Source organism: Equus quagga, chromosome 10 (genome assembly GCF_021613505.1).
Source record: "Equus quagga isolate Etosha38 chromosome 10, UCLA_HA_Equagga_1.0, whole genome shotgun sequence".
NCBI classification, from domain to species: domain Eukaryota; kingdom Metazoa; phylum Chordata; class Mammalia; order Perissodactyla; family Equidae; genus Equus; species Equus quagga.
In genome coordinates this window covers 42,702,484-42,726,407 of record NC_060276.1, presented here as the reverse complement: position 1 = coordinate 42,726,407, position 23,924 = coordinate 42,702,484, and the positions used below count along the sequence as shown (strand labels likewise).

Sequence of the window (23,924 nt, the reverse complement as noted above, 5' to 3'; positions counted from 1 at the left end):
GTTGTTGAATTAATTATGAATTAGGATATCAGGGATTTTGTGTGTCCATCATCTTTAACACAATAGATGCTTGATAAATTTATTGAAGGAATGAGGCCAAGATCATGTCCTCAGCTTCTTTATATCACTATCTCACTGCTGAACACATGGTAGACACTCAATACGTACTTGTTTTTGGTGGATTGGAAATGAAACAGGCTTGCTACTGAACTTTTTATTATCATAAGCACAATTCTTCCTTTCATAACTGAAAAAGCGTTACCAATTTGCTTCTAACACAGGGAAGAAACCCTTTCTATGGCAGCTAGAAAAATTTCTTCTACAACCACTGACTTTTCAAGGATGGAAATGTCAACTCTAAGGGGAGGGAGAACGTAAGGAGCTGGTCTGCACTATGGTAGAGTAGTCTCAATACCAGACACTAAAAGGAAAGCTTGTTTAGTGAAGAGAAACATATCCCTCCATCAGAGGTCACTGGGAAACAGCTTGGCAATGGCTATAACCTTGCCATGGACACATCATCTAGATTCCTTTAAACAGCCTCCCACTAAAGCCTTTCTAAGCACGCTCTTCCTCCACTCTTATTCCAGGAAATTAGTCTTGATTCTTCAGGCAAGAAGCACATAATATTTTTTGTAAACACCATAATCTTATCAGAAACTGAAGTCCATAGAAGTTAGGTCATCACTGAGAGGGTTTCAAAGTGTGTCCAACCCTGTACATATGGATGGCAAGGCAACTTGTAGTTGGGGAGTACTAAGGCATTACCGGGAAGTCTCCAGGGAATGTCAAAGTCAGCTACACTCTTCCCCTCTCTTTGGAGTTAGTGAAATTCCTTTTCATTCAATCCTGTCATCATGCTGAGTCATAAAAAGCAGTGTTCTTCAGTGCGCCACATCTCTGGAGGCCCTTTAGCCAGCCTCCGTTAGTCATTACTATACTCACGGGCTTGGGGCCAGCGCCATTCACACTTTCCCCTGTTCTGCAGCAGACGGACTGAGTTCCTCCAGTCCTTGTGCTCCTTCTTCCCCCACGGCTCTAAAACCCTTCTCTGAGGGAGGAACAGCTATAGTTTTGGGGGTCATATAGCTTTAAGGAAACTTTTGGCAGATGCGGATATCCTAACATCTGGGCAGTGTTAACAGAATCCCGGAGGCCCCGGACAGACCAGGAGCCACTCGTTCTAGGAATGTTAAAGTAGAAGTTTTTCCAACTGATGAGAGGAGCAGAGAGGAAGGAGAAAAATAAAGAAGGAGAGAGAAAGAGCACAAAAACCCATACAACAGGTAAGATCTGCTGCTTAACCCCTTCACACTATATGACCCAATTTCACAACTGTGGGGGGTAAGGAGACCCAGGACTTGGGCAACATGGGGGCGGCCAGGAGACGTTCTTTTATGAAACTGGATCATACGCTGCTTTCCATTTGAGCTGTGACCCGGCTGCAGGCACAGGTTCCCACTACCGTCCAAGCCTGCAGCAGAGGGATGGCTGACTCCGGTGAGTCAAGTTTTCAGTCTGAGATTGGGAAGGAGGTGGGCAGGGAAGCCATCACAGACTCAGAGCACCAGGTCTGAAAAGGAAAGCCCCTGCTCCAGAACCAAGGAACTGGACTGAGGCTGCATGTGGCAGAGGGGCCAGTGATTAGTTTATCTAGCTGTTCATTTTCCTGGATCTCTCTTTAATCTCCTCTTTCTTATCCTTTTGTTCCCTTTTTCTGCTTTTATCTCTTTCCTTCAGCTTGGGCAAATTTTCTTTTCTTTCTAGCTTCCTTCCCACATCTTTCCACTTTCCTTGCCTCCCTCACTTACTCTCACTTTTTCTCTATCCTGCTTCCTTGCCACTCTCTAGACAAAACCTGAAGCCAAATAGCAATGAATTAGAAAATGAATTTTTGCATTCTTGGACTTCTCCTGTCACTTAAGGACTCTGCCTATGATCTGCCATCTTGTTGTTTCTCCATTTCTAGGACTGACTCCTCCCCTGTGCATGGCATTTCATTGAAAGCATGTGGGTGAATGGGTGCTTGCTGAAAAGTCCAGTGGCCGGTTTATCCCAGTGGGCTGCAAGTTTTAATACTGTCATTTATGAAGTATTTGCCTACTGGGAACCACAAAACTCTCATCTCATTAGAGTGAGGACAGGACAGGAAGTGAGAGGGCAATTGGAGCTTGCTCACCCTCTCCTCACGTACCTCAGTAGGTTCTCCCCAACCTCACTGACTTCCTGCTGGCTCAGCAGGGTAAAACTAGAAGGTTAAGCTGCACTGGAAAGCCAGAAGCCACTAACAAACCACTAAGCCTCAAAACCCAAAGCTAAGAACAGAGCCAGGGTATAGTTACTGCCTGAGAGACTAGAGAAAGGAGACATCTCGTTCTGTCCAATACGAAGTTGATAATAATAATATCTAATATATACTGATTGCTTCCCTATGTGCCAGGCAATAATCTGTTCTATAAGGCAGATACTATTATTATTCCCATTTTATAGATGAGGAAACTGAGGCTCAGAGAAGTTAAGGAATTTGCCTAAGGCCCCATATCTAATAGGGACAGAATTGGATACACATCCAGGTCTGTCTAACTCCAGGGTTCAAGTTCTTAGTTCCATACACACTAATGCTTTCCCAGATTAGTGGTTAGGAAATGCTAGTTAAATGGATGAAATTACCAACTGGCAGTCTTTAGATCACAAGATTCCCTCTTGGTTCTATACGACTTTATGTTGGCCCTTTCCTGATCATGGGACCTAAATGTTCCTCTATAACTTGGACCATGGAACATTTGCATCTGATCTCACCAGAGTCAACTGAGAATTGATTGTTTTATGTCCTCCTCCTCCTGGGAGGAGAAGAGACCATAAATAACAAATAGAGTCTTGTTATTCTATAAAGTGGAAGATCTTACAAGGGGGATGATATAACAGGTAATCATTAACTTAAAAATTTCTCTTCTTCCTCGCAGATTCCGCATTTCTGCTTCCTCTCACTTTTGGAAGTTCATTGATGGCTGATTGCTGAAAGTTATTTTCCCTTGCCCTGGTACTTCTGGCCACATACCTCTATTCTTATCTCCCTAACTGCCACCCCCCTTTCAAGGATGGCCAGTCAACTAACTCAAAGTGGAGCTCTCTCTCTGCTGCTCTTCCTCACCCCAGCAGTGACACCAACATGGTATGCAGGTATGTTTTAGAAGCTGTTGCCCATTATTTCCAGGCAGGGCCTGGACCAAGCCTTGGAGAATGAAAGAGTTAGACTTCAATAAGAAACACTTAAGTTAGATACAGAGAAGAACTCTTCTTGACAACAAAGATGGTTAAACATAGCAACAGGCTACCAAAGGAGGCTTTTGAGGCAAACTAACAAGAGATATTTGAAAATAGGCTGCGCCAGCATAAAAATGAGAAGGTTGGACAACATGGCTTTTGAGGCCATTGTCTCACCTGCTTATGCACTTAGCTTCCTCCCTGCCCCCACACCATCCCTCCCTCCCTCTCTCTTTCTCTCTCCCCTAGACCTTATTTATAGGATGAGATTTTTATAGCCTCTTTCTGCCACGGATTTTAATGACAATACAGATCACATTCTCTTAAACAGGAATTCCCCAGTTTCTTCTGGCTTGTTCCTTATTTCAGAAAGGATGGGGATTTCTGGATTCCTGAATGTTTCATCCTTTGCCCTTGGAGACATAGAGAGTTGAAGAGAACAGACTCAGTGAGGAGAGGGAAAAGGGGAGGGGGAGGAATGAAGGATGGATAATGAGGTGGCAGACAGAGGTTTTTTGATGGGGCCCAGCTGGCATTCCAAGTGCTAAGAATATTCTGTGGCCTACAGTGTCTGCCCTCATGGGGGCTCGGGGGAGTAGGGGAAAGAGACAGGCCCAACCAATGGAGTTAGGAAAATATCCAGCAATGAGTAAATAACAAACTGCTTCCATCACAGCCACAGTCATTGCAGCTAAAATTTTCCACATGCCCTTAGCTCCTGGTGGAGGCCTTTGGCAGTAGCTCTGTTTGTCTGGAACAGCTGCATTAAGCTTTCAAACAAATATGCAAACTTCTTCCCCTTTTTGGCTTAACCTGGCTTTGTAGGGGGTGAAGAACAAGGGCTGACATTGAGATGAAGAAATTCAAGTCAAGCCCTTGGCAGAGTACACACTGTTTGGGGTTAAAGGAGCCCCAAGTCTCCAGGAGATAATATGTGCAGCTGTCCTCCCCAACATCCTCCCAGCTCCAGTTCAAGTGCACAAGACCAAAGACCACCGGACTAGGGTGTGGAGATTAGATGGCTCAAACCCCAGTTTTGAACACCTGTAAGAACCCTCATGGAGTTCAAAGGTCTTTACCCTTCCCAGGCTGGAAGCCCGAGCTGGTGGAGTCTTGAGGACAGGGAAGTTCTTTCAAAACTTAGATTCTGTTGAAGCTCTCAATGTGCTGTTTGCAAAGGTGGCACTCCCCTTCCACAAGAATCACCAGGGTCACCACTCCTTCTGAGGAGCCCAGGCTGGTGAGGTCTCTGACAGCCCTGCAAACCCACTCATTCTGCCCATTTCTAGTCTCTGAAGGCTACATGATGAGAGAAATTGGGGAATTTTTGAATAATCCTCCCTTACATTGCTAGTTCAGCTGCCTGAGCTTGCTCCGTTCATTCATTCCTTTGACAAATATTTATTGACCACTCTCTATGCATCCAGCACTGTTTTGTTCATGGCCATAGTCTTGTCCTCAGATGAGAATGGCACAAGGAAAGCAGCCAAGTGTGAATCCAGGGCTAGTCAGAAAAAGGGTCCAGGAATAATCAGCAGGGGTTGGGAAGGGTTAAGAATATAAATAAAGAAAACAGTGAGTTGGGAGTGTGTATTGGCATATCTGTGCAGTTGAGGAAGTCAGACCGTATTTGTTATCAGAAGCCAAGCATTAGTGTGGATCTTAAAATAGTCTTCAACTATCAGTTACATTTCCAGCCATACCTTTGTGAAGGGCAGCGCTTAGAGGGTCTGACTGTACTAAGGAAGCTGGAGGAACCCGGTAACAGACCACACAGTAACCACTGGCTGATCTAAAGGAGCTGAGGAATGCTGCCCAAACCACCCCCCCCAGGGCTGAAGAGGAGCAAGCAGACAGAACAATATGGGGAGGATGCCCCTTTAGTTTCTTATGTCTCATCTCAGTATCCTAATATTCGCAAAAAATACCCAAAGACGGGCAAGGAGGGAACATGGAAAGGCTTAAAATGGGAAGGCGGCTCAAGTGCATTCCCACCACAAAGCAAACTTAGCAGTGGTCCAGCTACCTCTGCACCCTGGTGGAGACTGTAATTATCGGATTGAATCTTCGCCTCAGCTTTCCCACATCTCCTGCAATTCTGGAATGATGTAAAATGCTTGGTGGCCTTCAATCCCACACACACAGACTGAAAAAGCTGGATTGCAAGAACAATTTCGGATTTTTATCCCTGCTGGACATTGTCGAAAGCTCTCCCCTACTAGCATCTTTAGTGGAGTGTCTGAGTTTGGTATAGAGGGTCAAATAGCCCCGGGCTGGAATGCCCACTCTGCTCCTCACTGGCCAGGAGGCCTTGGGCTACTCGCTCAGTTCCTCTGAGCCTGCTTTCTCATTTGTGCGTTAGAGAGTAATAAGGGTGTCTACCTCACTGAGACGTTAGGGTGACATAAGGAGAGAACATATGTAATGGGCTGAACGCAGAGTACGTGCTGAGTGATGTTAGCAGTCAAGTTGTTTCTGTTGTTATCCAGCCAGAGGCCTCTGACACCCCTGTTTGCCCTTCTGGTAAACAGAGGCTTGTTCCCTGCTGGGTATTTCTTCACAAGCGAGCTCTGGAACAAGAGTGAGGGGACTGAATCCTTTAGGGAATCACACACATCTGGCCTCTTGTTTATAGGAGCTGTAAGGCTTTGAGGCTAATACTAAACTGAAACAGCTGACAAGAATTCTGTGCCCGTTCCCGCCCCCCACCCCAAGAAACCTCCCATGTTGGAAAAGAGCAAGTAAGGAAGAAGAGGCCTAAGGAGAAATAAACGGAAGCCAGAAGAAAAACCGAAATGGGAAAACAGAAAAAAATAAAGGGAAATAGAAAAAATGAACTCTTTCCTTTGGAATGAGGGCAAACCAAAAAGGACATGATTTCATAAGGCAAACTTTCAATTTAATTCATTCCCTTGTTCATCAAGTTGGACTGGTTTCTCAACACCCCCCACCTTCAGTCTGGCTCTGTGGGGAATGGAGATTCATCATCTAGCCCTCTGCTCCACCCTTTAGTGCAGGGGGCCCTGTGCCTCTTCCCAGAGAGGAGGCAGGCAAGCTTGTGGTCTGAGTGTTTACACAGGCCAAAGGGCTCCAGCACCAAAACCCTGCCCTGTCCTGGAAGCACACCCTCTCCTGGAAATGAGGAATTGTCTTCTGACTCCAGCACGGCTGGCTGCTCTATTCCTGTGCGTGCATTAGGGCTCAGGGAGGCTGAAAGGAGGGCTTCCGGAAACTTCGCTCCGGAAAGGACCAAGTTGTATTCCAATTAGTTTGTATTCATGACCAATTTCCTGCCGTCTGGTGGAACACACTGTTTAGTCTCCCAGACAGCCGCAGACCTGCCTCCACCAGTGACGGGGCCACTTAACGGAGTGGGGGTGGACTGGGAATGTCCTCTAGTTCAGCAGATGCCTGCTAAAGCTCCTGCTGATTAGAGGAACCAGAAACTTCTCTAAGGAACCTGCCTTCTTTTTTCTCCAAACCAGGACAAACTGCTCGGGACATGAAACTATTCTCTTTCCCCCTTGCCTTTTGAGCCCTCCCTCTTTGCCTGGGTATGCCACTCCTAACAAGGGCAACCAGGGGCCAGAAGGCTGGTGGCCTGTAGGCTAATGGGAGCTTGGGGAATCGTTTCCCTCCGAGGACTGTGAGCAGGACTGTCATTAGTGGGAAGACCCTTACTCAGCCTCTGTTTTTTCCTCCTACCTGGGACAAAAGTCCACCCTCAGAGCTTGGTCATCAGTGTCTCACCAAGACTTGCGTGTTGCATCAAGGAAATGGGCCATTTACAGTCAAGATTGGTGGGATTAATGGATGATCCAGAAGTTTGATTTTTTTTTCTTTTTTAAAGATTGGCAACTGAGCTAACAACTATTGCCAATCTTCTTTTTTTTTCTGCTTTTTCTCCCCAAATCCCCCCAGTACATAGCTGTATATTTTAGTTGTGGGTCTTTCTCGTGGCATGTGGGACGCCGCCTCAGCGTGGCCCGACGAACGGTGCCATGTCCGCGCCCAGGATCTCGAAACAGGGAAACCCTGGGCCGCCAAAGCAGAGCGCACAAATTTAATCACTCAGCCACGGGGCCGGCCCCTGATTTTTTTTTCTTTTAAATGGAGGCTTCTAGTGCTACCTGTAAGCCCTCGCCCACAACATGAGCTCGCTCTCTACGCATCTGAGGTGTTGAGGTCTGCCCACAATAGTTCTGCTGCTTTACAAGACAGAGTTTTCCCCACTAAATATCCCCCTGGCTCCCTACCCATGGAGTGCCATGTCCTGAAGAAGGGACCAAGTTGGATAGGGGAAAGGTTGGGAAGGACTTGAATGAGAAATCAATATGCCATCTTGATATTGTCTTCTTCATTCTAGGGTCAGGCTACTACCCAGATGAAAGCTACAATGAAGTATATGCTGAAGAGGTCCCACAGGGCCCTGCCCTAGACTACCGAGGTAATCCTCACTGCTTCTCAGGCTCAGGAAGGGTATTTTCTGGCCTAAGACCTAGGCCCTCCCTGAAGCATCCTCATCCAGCTTGACTATATGTGCTAAAACTGCAGCTCAGGGAATCAGGGGCTGTGATTTTCAATCATGAACTTGGTTACTAGAGGGGTGGCCTCACCTCTCTAGCGCTAAGGTTGCTCATCTATTACTAATCATTAAGTATTGACTGAGTACCTACTGTATGCCTAATCCTGTGCAAGGTAAGCCTGTGGGTGATACAAAATCTAAGACAGGGTTTCTCTCCCCCTCAAAGAGCTTACATTCTGCTGGGGGGGACGGCTGAAGGGGCAATAAAATTAGCACACATAGGACAAGTAAGTGTGAAACTGTGTGGTGGCAGTAAATGCAATAGGAGGTAAGAAAAAGAGGTCAGGGAAGGAGCCATGAAAGATGACATTTAGACTAGGCCTTGAATGATGGGTGGACTTTGAGAACTGGAAAGGGGAGGGGAGGGCATTCAGTAAAGCAGATGGCCACAGATATAGAGGTAAGAACAAACCTGTTAGAGGAAGGAGCTAGGAAAAAACCAGCCTGACTGGAGGAGATGGGATGTGGAGGGAGTAGTAGAAAATAAGTTGACTATAAAGAATGAGACCAAATTAAGAAAGGCTCCATGATCCAGGGACTTTTCTAAGGAGAGGCAGGAGGACTCTCTGTGAAGAATGCTGAATAGCAATTCCTGCCTTAGAAGGAAAGTCAGACCAGGTGACATCTAATATCCCCTCCATTCCTAAGAGTCCTTGTTTCCATGCTTTGCCAGCCATGTGGAAGAGTTTAGTTGTTGTGCTAGGAGTTATAAGGAGTCATCCTATGTTTTTGCACAGGGAAGTGACATGGTAAATGGTAATTTCAGAATATTAACCTCGTTATTGTGTACAGAAAGTAAGAGTTCAGGAGAGGTAGAGCCTGGGTCAAGGAGACTCTCCAGGATTCAGTAATGTTGATTAGAGATGATTGAGGGTAGTGGCAAAGAAATGGAGAGTACGTTTCACGTAAGAAATGTTTCAAAGAACGAGATGGCAAGACTTGGTACAAATTTGATGTACCAAGAGGCTAAGAAACAAACAGATATCTAAAAGCATCCAGTCTGAATACTTGGGAGAACTGTAAGAACCCTCTCAGAAAGACAAGGTTAGAAAAGGAAATTGGTTTGGTGAAGGTGCCGTATAGGCAGTGGGAAGTAGAAAGATGGAGTTTTGTGAGTCATCAGCTTAGATGGATGAGCTGTGTGAGAGAGACGAGGGCCAAAGTCAGAGCCTTAGAAGACATCCACAGATGTGAGTAGCAGAAGAAGAGCCAGCAAGGGAAAAAGAGATAGTTAGTGGTCAGCCATGTAGGAGGAGATCAGGGTAGTATCTATCATATTACAGAAGCCACAGGAGAAGAGAGTTTTAAGGAAGGGGAAGGGCTAAGAGATCTACTGTGTCAAATGTTGCAAAGAGACAAATTGAGTGGATTGCAAACATTACATTCGGCAAGAAGAAGGTAAATGGTTACCTTTGAGGAAAGTTTCACTAGAGAAATGATCAGAGCTTTGGGTTCCTTTGTGCTCCTTTCTATTACCTTCTACCTATCTTCTCACTGCCAAATGGTCCACACCCACTGCCTCTCTGTCTCAGCACCCACAAACTCCTAAACTCCATACAGTCTGATTCCCACTCACCCACAAATCTCCATGCTGAAACGACATCCCTTGAAGATCACAATTCTCTCCCAATGCCTGAATCATATGGCCCTTTCTTCAGCTTCAATCTCCCCAGGTTCTCAGCAGCAGGGAGCACATCTCTCTCTTCTCAGCCCGCCTTCCATGGTGCTCCATGACATTTCACTATTCTGGTCATAGCTGAAGCCAAGAAAGGAGATGGGCTTTCTAGTGGTGACAAGAGAGAGAATGAGGCATAAATCTGAACTTTGGGTAACCCTGACCTGTCTCCTGGGCTCCTGGACCACATCTCCAGCTGCTGCTGGACACTTCCATTTGGAGATATCTAACACTAAATTCTTTCATCTTCCCTGAAAGGGGCTCTACAGTTGACCACCCTACTTTAGATAATGGCACCATCATTCTCTTAAAAATGCCTCAATGGCACCTCTAATAGCCCCCATCACCTTTAATGGCCCCCCTTTTCCTCATCACCTCTCACCAGTCATTCACCACGAACTGTCATTTCTTTATAAATCCATGGGATTAAAACTTTTATTACCTCACACATGGATAATGGCAATTGCCTCCTGCATTCTCTGACTCATGTGTGTCCCTTCCCCAAACCTAGTGGCCCACTGTGACCATTTCTAACAGAATTAGGCCTCAGTCTAGCTGCCAACTCATTACCCCTACTCCCCATGAAATCTATGCTTCAGCCAGATTAGTAGAACTCTATTCTGTTCCCTGACTGCTTTAGTCCAAACTGAGCTTTCCCTCATCCATTCGTTCTTTCATTCATTTATTCAATGAATATTTATTGAGTACCTGCTATGTACCTCTTCTGAAATAGCTGCTTATTATTTGGACAACTCATTTGCATTCATTAGGTACTGCCTCTTGGGTTTACTTTTTATTACCCTCAACAAAATAGTTACCGATTTAACAGAAGGAGCCATGTATGACACTCCCACAGAGCTATGTAAAAAGTAGATGCTCAAGAAATGTTTCCTGGCTGGTTGGCATCCTGGGAGCAGAAACCAGATTGTACGAGACTGTAAATGGGAGAAGTGGATAGGAAAAAGCAACAGATGCAGAAGGTACTTTCAAGGGGTCTGGCAGCCCTAGGGATTAGTATTAACCTGCCTCGCTGGTTATTTTTAAATGTGCATAAAGCCCTTTAGGAAAATATAAGCCACATGGCAGCCTGTGGCCTTGGAGTCAAGTGTCTCACGGCTCTCTTTGGGACTTAGTCTCAGGGCATAAAACTAATTGAGTGAGGTTGTCAGTGTTGAGGGGGTAGGGGTGGACAGGACAGTACAACCTGAGGTCGCAGCCTCCCTTGTAAGGTCTTTGTGACCTCATAATCAACAGCTCTGGCAGTGTAGTGCTTGGGACTTTCTGTAATTTAGGGATGACGTCTCCAGGGGGCAGCAGCGAGTTGCTGCTTGAAGCCGGATGAGCCAGCGGCTCAAACCCAGACACTGCTTTAGGGAATTTCATTCCCAGGGCTAGATATACTTGTTACACATGCCATTTCATTTGATTCTCAAAACGGCCCTATGAAACTGGTTTATTATCCCCATTTTACAGATCAGGAGACTAAGCTCAGGGAAGGTAAATTTAGAGAGTCACAGAGCTCGCAGCTGGCAGAGCGGGAATTTAAACCCAGGTCTGTCTGACTCCAAAAGCATGCTCATTCCATCTCTTGCCTCAAAAATGTACCCCATTTTTTAAAAAAAACAGGTAAAAGAAAAGAAGAAGAGTTAACCAGTAAAAACCAGATCATTACTGTAGAGCAAACTGCCCATGTAGTCTGGTGCCATTTTCACTAATCTTGAACTTTCACTCCCTTATCCTGACTCCTAGCTTGATCAGAAACCCTTCTCTGAGCTATGCGCTCATTCCTCTGGGCCATCGCTTTTCCTGCAGAGGGCTTCAGCCCCGGGCAAGCTGGTATTCTGCCTGGGTTATCTGAAGATAATCACAGAGAAGGCCTTTTCAATCCTGTTGTTAGAACTTTGTTTTCTTTATAATCCCTAAAAAGACATCGGTGAATAGCTTCACAGAGCAGAGGCCATGGGCCTGAGTTCGAGTCCAGCTCCTCCACCTTCCAGCTCTTTGACCCTGGACAAGCAAGCTCATGTTATGTGCCAGTCACTGTGCTGTGTATTTTATAAATGTTATTTTGTTTAAATAAATTGCATGGTTGCTATGTAGTGATATGGGAAGATCTCAAACACATTAAGATTATTTTTAAAAGCATTGGTGGGAACAGTGGGCATAATATGCTACTCTGTGTGTTAAAAAGGAGGGGAAAATAAGAATCTATAGCAAGATTTGCTTTATATGCATAAAGAAACTATTACCAGTGGTTCTTTGCGGGGGACTAAGTGAAGGTAGGCATCAGAGCAGGGGTGGGAGCGAGACCTCTTACCGTGTAACTTTTTATACTTTTGGGGGTTTGAACCACGTGGCTATATTACCTATTCAAAAATGTAAATGTGTACTTCAAAATAGCAGCCTAACATGCTGCAGTGGCAGATATCGTGGTTAGAAAAAAATATGGGTTTAGAGCCAGACACAGCTTGGGTTCAAATCCTAGCTCTGCCCCATACTTGCTGAGGGACCCTGGGCAAGTTACTTCCTCATCTGCGAAATAGGGATAAACACCCACCTACCTCACAGGGCTGTGGGGAGAGCTATATGAGATGATGGATGTGAAAATGAAAATACAAAGCATGGTGCCTAGCACACGATAGCTGCTCAGTAATGAGTAGCATATTTCCTACGAGACATTTTCACAGTGCAGTATTGAGTCAGATTCTTAGTTTCAGTTTCCCATCAGCATTCTTTGGGTACAGTTGTTCAGCCAGTTATGAGTCTCCATGACTGTACTGTCACCTCTCCTGTATTTCTTCATCTCACCCACATCAATGGCATGAAAGGCATTGGCACATGCCTCACTTACTTCCACGTAGTGTACCCACAATTTCCCCTGCTCTACCCGTCTGGTGACCGTGCCCAAAAAGGAAGAGGTCACTCTGGAATTACTTGTTCTTGAGTGTACCTGGAGATCACCACTTCGCTTTCTAACTGATCATAAGCCTGTGTTTAAATATTCTAGAACACTTTGCTATCAGTGGTGTCAGTCTCACCAGGCTATAGTTCCCAGAAGCTGCCTTCTTCTTCCTTCCGGGGATCTAATGCACAGCATGGTGACTATAGTTAATAAGACTATGTTGCATACTTGAAATTTGCTAGGAGAGAGCATCTTACGTATTCTCTCATCTTATGTATTCTCTCCAGAAAAAAAAAAATGGTCGCTATGTAAAGTGATGGATGTGTTAATTAACTTGATTGCAGTAATCATTTCACAATGTATGTCAAAACATCACATTGTACACCTTAAATATATACAATTTGATTTGTCGATTTTACTTCAATAAAGCTGGGGAAAAAATTGGGATAGTGCTTTTGCTCTTTCCCAGCCTTCCAACCTGCTTCCTTTATGCCAGGATTCTTCTGGGGTAGCAAATTTGCACTTACTTACGATAGTTAGACCCTCTCTTCCTGTCTCGGCATTTACCCTGAGCTTCATATTTCCCTTTACTATGCTTGCTTGTCCTATTCATTCCAATCTGATGTGTATTTTCCTTGACAGAATATGGGCGAGAAATAGGACAGGGGTGATCGTTGAGGTCCCAGCCTCCCGTGTAAAATGTTGGTGATATGTGTTGGGACTGTATAATCAGCAGCCCTGCAACTGTCGTGCTTCAGAGACTTGCTGTAATTTGGAGATGGTGTCTCCAGATGGCAGCCGTGTGTCACAGCCACAGGCTCAAAACTAACGCTGGAAGCCACAAACGTGTTGTTGCTTCAAGGATAGTTTTCTCACCGTCCGTCATCTGTCTTCATTCTCCAGCTGCCCTCAAGCAGAGGCCCTAGCCTTTCTTTGTTCCTTTAGCTCCTAATGTGCTTCTTTTCAAAGCCCCCTTTTCTTGTCCCTTAGGATGTGGGAGCCAATGAGCTCATAGGGGGCTTTAGCCTACCCAACCCCAGGCTAACAGATCTGTGCCATCCTGTGTGTGCCTCCTTGGGCACGTGGCCTTCTGCCTGTTTGTATCTGTCCCTTTAAAATTGGAACCCACTCAAGAGTCATTTATTTTGTGTAGCCAATGAGGCGTGTTTATGACGCCGTTATAATTTAATGGCCCTATAACCTTTTGTGCTCAGTACTGAACAGGGATCAAGCTTTCATGCCTAAGCAGCCTTCTTTGATATCGGATTCCCTTCCTCTCTCTAGCTTACGTCTTGGTGTTATTTCTTTTCAATTATTTTAAATTTACATACCATAAAATTCACTCTTTTGGGTGTGCAGTTCTACGAGTTTTGACAAATGCATAGTCAGGTAACCACCACCACAGTACCAAACCGTTTCATCGCCTCAAAAACTCCCACAGGGCTGCCCCTTGAGGTTATCCTTGACCTCTACCCCTGATCTCTGGCAACCACTGACCTGTCCCCAGATTTTTGCCTTATCCAGAATGTCGTATAAATGGAATCCTACAGTATGCAGCATTTTGAGTCCAGCTTCTTTCACTTCACAAACGGCATTGGAGATTCATCCATGTTGCTGCAAGTATTAGGACTTCATGCTTTTGTAGGGATAAACCATAGTTAGTTTAACCATTCACCCATAGAAGGACATTTGAGCTGTTTCCAGCTTTTGGCAATTCTGAAGAGAGATACTTCAAACATTTGTGTACAGGATTTTTTATGAACACAGGTTTTCATTTCACTTGGGTAAATACCCAAAGTGGGATTGCAGAGTTGCATGGCAAGTGTATATTTACCTTTATAAGAAACTACCAAAATATTTTCCAAAGTGGCTGTACCATTTTGTATTTCCCTCAGCAATGTATGAGAGTTCTAGTTCTCTCTATCCTCACCAACATTTGGTATTGCCATATTTTTTTAACTTTAGACACCCTAATGGGTGTATAATGGTATCTTGTTGTGGTTTTAATTTGTATTTCTCTAATGACTAATTACGCTGAACATCTTTTCATGTGCTTATTTGCCATCAGTGTATCCTCTTCAGTGACATGTCTGCTCATGTCTTTTGCCCAGGTTCTCACTAGATTGTTTGCTTGTTTACTGTTGAGTTTTGAGACTTCTTTATATATTCTAGATACTAGTCCTCTGTCGGATATGTGGTTTGCAAATACTTTCTCCCAGTTTGTGGTTTGTCTTTTTGACTATTAATAGTGCTTTCCACAGAACAAAAGTTTGTAATGTTGACAAGGTTCAATTTATTGATTTTTTTCTTTTATGAATTGTGCTTTTGATGTCATGTCTAAGACCTCTTTGCCTAGCCCCGGATCCCAGAGATTTTCTCCTATGCTTCTTTCTAAAAGTTTTATGATTTTACTTTTTACATTTAAGTCCATGATCCATCTTGAGTTAATTTTTGTGCAGGGTGTGAGACTTAGACCGAGGTTCTTTTTTTGTGTGTCTATGGAAGTTCAATTGCTCCAGCACCATTTATTGAAAAGGCTATCTTTCCTCCATTGAACTGCTTTTGCACCTTTGTCAAAAATCATTTCAGCATACTTGTGTGGGTTTATTTCTGGGCTCTCTATTCTGTTCCATTGATCCAAGCGTCTATCATTTCACCAATACCACACTGTCTTCATTACTGTACTCCTAGCTTACTTTTCTTCTATTGCTACAGCCCCCCGATGGTGTTATACATTAAATATCCAGGATGGAGAAGCTACATGCTACTCACCAAGGGGAGGAACTTATCACAGCAGCCTGGGCACTCGTTGTGAGCTCTCCTGTGACCGAGGCTTTCGACTGATCGGACGTAGGTCGGTGCAATGCCTGCCAAGCCGCCGTTGGTCTGGAACTGCCTACTGCAGGCGTAAGTGGTGTGTGCGCAAATGTTGACATGTGTATGTAAGAGAATCCAGCTGGCCAGCCAGCCACTGAGGGTATATGCCTGGAGGTGTTATTATGCCCTCTATCTAGTACAAATTGAGAATTTTCCACAGGCGCTCAACAGGGCCTTTTCCCATCCTAACATTCTAGCTCATTTTCTCTCCCTGTGGTTATTGCCCAAGCAATATGGGCATTTAAGTGGCAACCAGCCCTTTGGGCTCAGAAGGCCCAGGAGTACATGTAAGGCTGGGGCCTGGGGCTCGATGTGGACCTGGGCCTTCCTCTGGAGCTCTCGAGGAATGTGTGGTCTCAGACTCTTTCCACTTGTGGTAAACTGCTGTACTTCCTGGCCTAAGGCCTTAGAAGGCCTTGGCAGTGAAGCTATGAGACATGTGCTATTCTTCATTTTCTTCTGCAAGTCAAGAAGAATCCCTAAGGCTAGAATGTGGGGATGCTAATACACACACATTCCAAATCGTGCACCCCTCAGCTCCCAAATCCCTACCTTTTATTCAAGCTCTGCAGCTTACCCCCTTTTAGCAACTGAGCTTTGTGTGTCCATTGCTGAATGCCATTTGTAGGACATCCATATGTGTGGGGCCCTGTATTGGTCACTTCAGGAGCATACTCAACTCCTCAGTTACTCCCAGGCTGCTTATAGACGAATGGGATACAAACACAAATGTGTGCACATGAATGCAGTGTAAGTGGACACAGAGAGCTCAGCACTCACAGAGAAATGGGGTTGGTCAGAGAAGACGGCTATGGAGAAGAGGAGAAGCTTGATAGCCAGAGAACAGTAAGCCATCACGCCCCTCTAAGGGACTGTAATTAATTTGTTTTAGGATTTAGACCCCATCATTTCCAAAATGAATTTCAATTAGCCCTACAAAATTAAAATGTCTATAAACGAACATAACATCAGTTAAAATAATGGAGATGTATATATTTCCAGGTGACCAGAATGAATTAATTACTATATTTGAACACTGAATCTGGCTTTGCCCTTCCTCATACGAGACAAAAGGGTGGACACTTTGGATCTATCATTTTCACTGTTATATAATACTAAGAAAACAAATTCTTCTGAAAAGACAAATCTTTTTTCTTGGCCCTGATTTCAAGGAGGTCATTTTAGGTCTTTACATAAAGGATAGTGGAAAACATAAAAGGCAATAATCTTCAATTCTGGTTTGACCAAGAAGTAAAATGGACATAGCTTACAGCATCTTTATTCAAAGCGCCAATAATTGAACTTATTCAGGGTTAGAACTTAGACAACCTAGAGGAATGTATGGCTTGCCTACCTCTTTCAAGTCTCAGGCATCTCAAACTAGACTTTGGCAAGCACAGGCTCATAATCATTTCGTGGTAGCAGTCCCCGCTTCTGGCACATGTAGTGTCTAAAGCACATGGATTCCTCTTTAGTCAAATACCGCCAAAGCTGGCCCTCCAGGCACTGGCCTGACTTGTATTCTCACCTGGACAGAGGGCCAGCCTACTTCCACAGCTAAGTGAGCCGCAGCTGAGGAGGGCTTGTGGTAACACCAAAATTATACTCAAAAAGGAGCCTTGAATTTCTTGAAGGGCATCTAGCATTTGAGGAACAAAAGACAAAACCTAAGCGCTGCTGAGGTCCTAAATGAGCCCAGAGGTTTATATGTATTGTCTTTTTTAATCTGCACAATAATCCTATGAAGTATGTACATTTTAGTGATGAAAGCAGAGAGATGAGGGAATTTGCTCAAGTCACAGAGCTAGAGGTGGAGCTGGGATCCAAACTCAGGTGTGATTCTCTAGTCCATGCACTTGGACAAGTAATTTATTTCTTTGAGCCGCACCACCCTGCCCCCGCCCAGAGTACTACTTATACTTTATAATATAAAAAAAGAAGGCAATTAGGAAAGAAGAGTCAAGTAGGCACAAAAATGTAAGGGCAGTTTTGGGTAGAGTTTTGTGTATTTTCTGCTGTCTCTGATATGGTTCTCCTTGTGTAGATGTCCAGGCATCACCTCCAGATAGTCCCACAGGCCACTGAGCTTGCCACTTGGTTCTCTCTTAGAGGTGAGATGCCACGCATTGCCATTCATCACGAGTGGCACCTATACCTGTACAAATGGGGTGCTTCTTGACTCCCGCTGTGACTACAGCTGTTCCAGTGGCTACTACCTAGAAGGTGACCGCAGCCGAATCTGCATGGAAGATGGGCGATGGAGTGGAGGCGAGCCTGTGTGTGTAGGTAAATGCTGGTTGCTCCCAGTTGTCCTGCTGCAAAGAGCCACCCTGGCATTATGTCCACAAAGGATGTGGAGTTTTGACCACAGATGGCATTCCTGCTCACTATGAGGGTGGCACCCTGGGCACATGCTTAACAAAGTGATCGCTTCCCCTGCAGTGGGGCTTCCTTCCCTAGTTGCATTGAGCATCTTGAACTGAGAGTGCGTCTTTTACCTAGCCAGTGGTGTGCTATTGCTTCTATGGGTTCCCTTCAGGGTAAGCAGGGGCTCATGGGTCAGCACCTGATTTCTGACCTTGGCAGACATAGATCCCCCCAAGATCCGTTGTCCCCATTCACGTGAGAAGATGGCAGAGCCAGAGAAACTGACTGCTCGAGTATACTGGGACCCACCCTTGGTGAAAGATTCTGCCGATGGTACCATCACCAGGTGAGTAACGGCTGCCCCTTTTGCCTCCCAGCACCTTCTCCCAGGCTCTCAGGCTGCCCACACTGAACTGCACAGGCTAAGGCAAGAGCAATGATGTGTCCCAGACCCTGATTCTAAGAGTCTCTTTCCTCAGTGGCTCTTTCACCCTGTCCCATGCAGAGTGACACTTCGGGGCCCTGAGCCTGGCTCTCACTTTCCCGAAGGAGAGCATGTGATTCGTTACACTGCCTACGACCGAGCCTACAACCGGGCCAGCTGCAAGTTCATTGTGAAAGTGCAAGGTCAGAAAGAAGTCTTCCATTTCCACATTGCTCATTATTCCTGCTCTACCCTGACCCTCTAGATGCCCACCACAAGCCTCCCCTATCTAGATAGGTCTGAAACAGACACCTCACTTATATTGGGAGAGGGAAAAAACAAGTTCACCAAACAGGGTCATTCAGGAAGCCTGCGTCACATGTGCGTTGCGTACACATGTTTCAGAAACCCTGACTCCTCAACAAGACTTTCTCATTCTCCTAAATCTAGATAAAATTCACAAAGATACTCCATCTCTATTTCTTTTCTTGGCCTTCTAATTGTCAAATCTAATCAGCCTTTGTTCTAAGTCTTTCACCTCTGCTGAAATTGGTGGTGTTGGCTGCCTGATTCTTCATCTTTGTTTTGTGTTGTATTGTTTTGTTTTGCTTTTTTCATTATAAAAATGATTCATGCTCATTGTTGAACATTTGGGAAATAAAGAAATATACAAAGGGAAAAAAATCGATTACTCCACTGTCCAGAGGCAATTGTTGTTAATCTTTTGGTATTTTCATTCCAGGCTTTTATCTACACATACTTTAAAATATATATATAGTTGATATCATACTGTATATCCAGTCTTAGATCAGCTTTTTTCACTTTTCATTATAACACAAGTAGTTTTCCTATGTTCTTTAAAAATTCTTCAGAAATATTTTTAATGACAGCATAAAAACTGCTTCTAAGACTATATCATAATTTGCTTAACATTTTTCCCATTGGTGGATATTTAAGTCTCCTCTGATTTATTTTTGATATTAAAAGTAATTTTCTTTTTTTTTGCTGAGGAATATTCACCCTGAGCTAACATCTGTTGCCAATCTTCCTCTATTTTGTATGTGGGTCGCCACTACAGCATGGCCACCAACAAGTGGTGGTGTAGGTCCCCACCCAGGAACCAAACCCGGGCCACCGAAGTGGAGCATGCCGAACTTAACCACTAGGCCATGGGGCTGGCCCCCTAAAAGTAATTTTGTAAGGTGGTCATCATTATACAGGGTTTGTCCACAAAGTCTGAAAATAAAAATGGCAATTTTTTTTTACAGATTGATAGTTTTTTGATGACAATATGTATACTCACCTGTGCTTCCAGATTTTATGAACACCTTTGTCTACATTTCAGATTTAATCCCTTAGAAAGGGAAATTCTGGCTCTATCCCTGGCCATTAGAGACACACAGACATCACTCATTCTGATCATCCTAAGTCTCCTGATCTAGAAAACCTAGCATGGGCACCCTCTTAGCCTTTTTTTCCTAACAGAGATACCACAGTCTCTAACTGGAACTCCTCCCTGACAGTGAGACGCTGCCCAACTCTGAAACCACCGCAGCATGGCTACCTCACCTGCACCTCAGCAGGGGACAACTATGGTGCCACCTGTGAATACCACTGTGACGGAGGTTATGAGCGCCAAGGGACCCCCTCCCGGGTCTGCCAGTCCAGCCGCCAGTGGTCAGGATCACCACCCGTCTGTGCTCGTAAGTGAAACCAGGGAATGGGGAGAGTGGACACAGTGATTAGGGCTACTTTGGAGCATATCCCCATGTGTGTGGCACAGTGGTCCAAGAGCAATGTGTATGATGTGGAAATGGGGGTGAGGTTCTGAGGTGTGTTTAAGAGCCAATGTGCTCCTACTCCAAGAAGAAGGCTTAAAAATCTCCAAGTGTTCTTTCAGGATTTCCCCCAAGGGAAGGGAGAAACAACAACAAAGGGTTAACCAGAAAGACTGGAGCTCCTCAAAGTGTTGTTATGTAAGCTAGGATGAAAGAGAAGGCCATACCCTGACTGGCCATCTGCTTCTGCCCTAGCTATGAAGATCAATGTCAATGTCAACTCGGCTGCTGGCCTTCTGGATCAGTTCTATGAGAAACGGCGACTCCTCATTGTCTCAGCTCCGGATCCCTCCAACCGATATTATAAAATGCAGATCTCTATGCTGCAGGTGAGAACCACTCCCCTAATCAGGGCTTAGCTCCTTTACACACCCCCATCCCCACCCCATTACTCCCTTACCGCCTCCAAATCAAAGAGTTGCTCTTTCCGTAGCACAAACCCTACTTCCTCAAACTTTTTGTGGACAACATTTGATCAGTTTCACTATACACAAATTTAGCACATTTTAAAAATTGCTATGCTTTTACTGAAAAGGCAGTGAGGCCATTGGAATGGCAGGTGTTACTTGCAGGGGGCTTGGTGAAGGATGGGAAGGGAGGGTGGCAAAGCCCTCTGGAGAGACTTGTAAGACAGGTCGGACCAAACGTAAATGTTGGGAATTAATTATATTTATATTTTCAAGGAATAATAGCACTAACAAACACTTAGACTGTAAGTGCTATATAAGTACCAGGTATACAAGTATGCACTTTAGACATTGTCATTCAATTCTCACAACAACCCTGCTCAGGTAGGTGATATTACTATCCCCATTTTATAGGTGGGGAAACTGAGGCATAGAGAGTTTAAGTGATTTGCCCAAGATTACTAGCTAGTAAGTGGCCAAGCGGGGATTGAACCCAGGCAGTCTGACTCCAAGATCTGTGCTCTTAACCAGAACCAGTAGCAGAAGGAAAAGTGGTGTGATATTTCAAAGTAGAAGGAGAGAGTTGCATGACGATTTCTAACACACTAAGTTATCTAGCCAAAGCCACTTGCAGGGGGAGGGAGAGGTGGATAGGGCAAAATAGATGTGACCTTTGGGACGTATAAAAACAATAGACTAGGTTCTTGAAGAGAACTCAGGGTGTGCTGACAAGACCAAGAGAACCAGCTCTGAAGAGCTGCAAAGGGCTGGATACCCGGGTGAGAGAAGCTATTTAAGGGGTTTCTAAAGGTTGAATCTTAGAAGTTGCCAAGTCAATATTCAGAGGCCCATGATGGAAGCAGCTTTATCAAAAGGATGATCCTGGGTGTCTAAACCAAAAAGAACCTAGTTCCTCCAGGGATCCAAAAAAAGCGGACAAAGCCAACACCTCAGCTGCAACAGGAAGCAGGAACAAGAACAGGAATCAGTCAGGGAGGAGAGCGACTCTGAGAGTCGGGACTAGGAGTAGCCCAAAGATTTAAACAAGGGCTGGGGTACCAGGGAGTGTTCGCTGCTGCTTCAAACCTTGTCCCAGGCAACTGGCAAAGAGGTGACCCTGCAGGACCTGGCAAAACAAAGAGCCAGTGTAGGGTTACTGGGCGTCCTGCCCTGTGCAAGGAAGGCACAAAAGGTAATGAAAAGAGCACTGGGCACTGTTTTACAGAAATCCTGGAGACAGAGAGAAGGCCCTGGCCATGTAGCCTAGTGGTAGAGAGCATACACTGGGGCAGGCAGCATCCGCCCTCAGTCTGAATCTTGGCTCAGCATCTCACTGTCATGCAAATTGGGGCAAGTTACTTTCTCCTCTACAGAATAAGAATGATACCACCTACCTTGTTAGGGGTGTTGTGAGGATTAAATTAGATTATTCCTACAACCCACTAGGTATGTGTGTTAAATAAACAAGAGCCATTATTATCATATCACAATAGCCATCTGTTAAGAAACTATGTAGTTTAAAACTTATGCAAAACTAAGCCAGGAGAGACTGTGTTTCTGCAATTTATCAATCCATTTCTCTTTTCTACCCCACATGGTGTAATCTGTTTCTACACTTTATTAGAATCAAGGGAACACTGTCAGGGCAAGTGCTTCAGGAATGAAGAGGGAAGAGGCTGTAGACCCTGCTGTGCGATGGTTGGGGAAGAAGCCCCTCCTTTCCCACACTGCCTCAACGTGGTCCTAGGGGGAATCTACTAAGTAGCCTTAGGCTTGAGTTTCAGAGCCTATTTCAGAAACTTCTCCCCTTCCAGCAATCCACTTGCGGACTGGATCTACGGCATGTGACCATCATTGAGCTGGTGGGGCAGCCACCTCAGGAGGTGGGGCGCATCCGGGAACAACAGCTGTCAGCCAACATCATCGAGGAGCTCAGGTCCAGGCTGGGAGCCTGCGTGGAAGGGGTGGGCAGAAATCCTAGGCAGGACACGGGCAACAGGAGAGGTGTGGGAGAAATGGCACACACTACTCTCTCGGAGCACTCCTTGTGAGTGAACTCTTACAGATGCATTAGGTAAGACCAGAGAGTGGCAGGACATCAGAATCAAGTGGCAGGGTCGGGGGTGGCTTAAAATACAGGTGACCAGGCCCCACCCAAAATCACCTCAGGACTGTGCTTTTATAAGGCACCTTAGGTGACTCTGAAGCACAGCCAGAGCTGAGACACAGCTAGACCCAAACATGACTCAGATAAGCCTCTGATCCTGCTGCCTCATGGCCTCACCTCTTTGCCTTCAGTCTCCAAAGGAGCAAAAGGCATCTGTAGGCACTGAGAACTGAATCATACCCATCTGCCCCTGGGGGAGAGAAGACTATAGGTGACAGGTGGTAGAAGTTGACTTTTCTCATTATCTACCTATTATCACCCTTCCAATGCCTCCACATATACTCAGAGCCAATATAGCCTTCACTGCTCTCTGTTGTATAAACAATACCTGCCTCCAGGGTTCAGTCTCAGTAGGGACAGAAAGATTCAGTCCCAGGTAAGGGAGAGACTGGGAACCACTCAGAAGAAGGAGACTGCAGACTTGCAGCTAGAGGTAGAAGAGCTGACCAGGTGATACTGATCAACTTCAGGGCTGCCACGTGTGGCTGTGCAGGCTATGCCCAGCCCCAACTCTAGAAAACACTAGTCACCTCATAGTGCATGCGACTGGTGCTCCCTGGAGTTATTCCGTGCAGCCTGCATAGCTATATGTGAAAGCCCTGCTTAAGGGGGCCTATGAGGGAAGTACGGCCTGGTAATAACAAAGCTGCTCCATCTGGGGTGAGGAAGGGACAGCCTAGCAGAGCTAGACACGTAGGGGCAGCAAGACTACAGTCTGAGCAGAGAAAAATAAAGGAGTTTGAGAGAGGTAGTGGAGGGGATGGGAACAAGAGATCAAGTAGGGAAGGAATTAGTCTATCAGTGGAGCTGTGAAAGGTCAGAGGGTAGTAGAGCATGATGGGATGGAGCCCAGACAAGGTCTCACACCTCCCCGGCTCCTCTCTCTAGGCAATTTCAGCACCTCACTCGCTCCTACTTCAACATGGTGTTGATTGACAAGCAGGGAATTGATCGGGAACGCTACATGGAACCTGTCACCCCTGAGGAAATCTTCACGTTCATTGATGACTATCTACTGAGCAACCAGGAGCTGATCCAGCGCCGGGAGCAAAGGGACATGTGCGAGTGAACTTAAGCCAGGGCTTGGTTGAGGTCAAGGGAAAAGCTCCCCTACTGAGCTGGAACTGGAGCCTAATAAAAGGAGGAAATGGTTCCCCATGGATCTAGGGACAGGACTCTGAGGTGGATGAGCTTCACCAGTCCTGGGACGTTTCCAGGCACCTTTTTAGGGCTGTGTAATAGCTTCCCTAAGCAAGTCTCTGCTTTAGATAGCACTGGAGGAGCCTAAGAGGCTAAGGAGGGACTGAGGACAGGCCCTGGGCAGTGGGTTGGGGGTAAACGTCTTCCTTGCCTAACCTGGGCCTCTGCCCAGCTCTCCAAAGTATTCCAGATAAGTAAATCCTAAATTCACTCACTAA

General features: G+C 45.4%; 1 protein-coding gene across 1 annotated transcript; it reads left to right on the top strand.

Annotated features, from left to right (window-relative positions):
* Window positions 1-964: 964 nt before the first annotated feature.
* On the top strand, window positions 965-23,924 carry SRPX2 (sushi repeat containing protein X-linked 2). Its single transcript, XM_046672657.1, has 11 exons — window positions 965-1,286; window positions 2,964-3,180; window positions 7,631-7,711; window positions 15,142-15,333; window positions 17,413-17,589; window positions 17,890-18,016; window positions 18,176-18,297; window positions 19,618-19,797; window positions 20,128-20,261; window positions 22,154-22,275; window positions 23,395-23,924. Exons 2-11 carry the CDS (start codon window positions 3,099-3,101, stop codon window positions 23,573-23,575), a joined length of 1,398 nt encoding a protein of 465 aa, XP_046528613.1. The 5' UTR covers window positions 965-1,286; window positions 2,964-3,098; the 3' UTR covers window positions 23,576-23,924.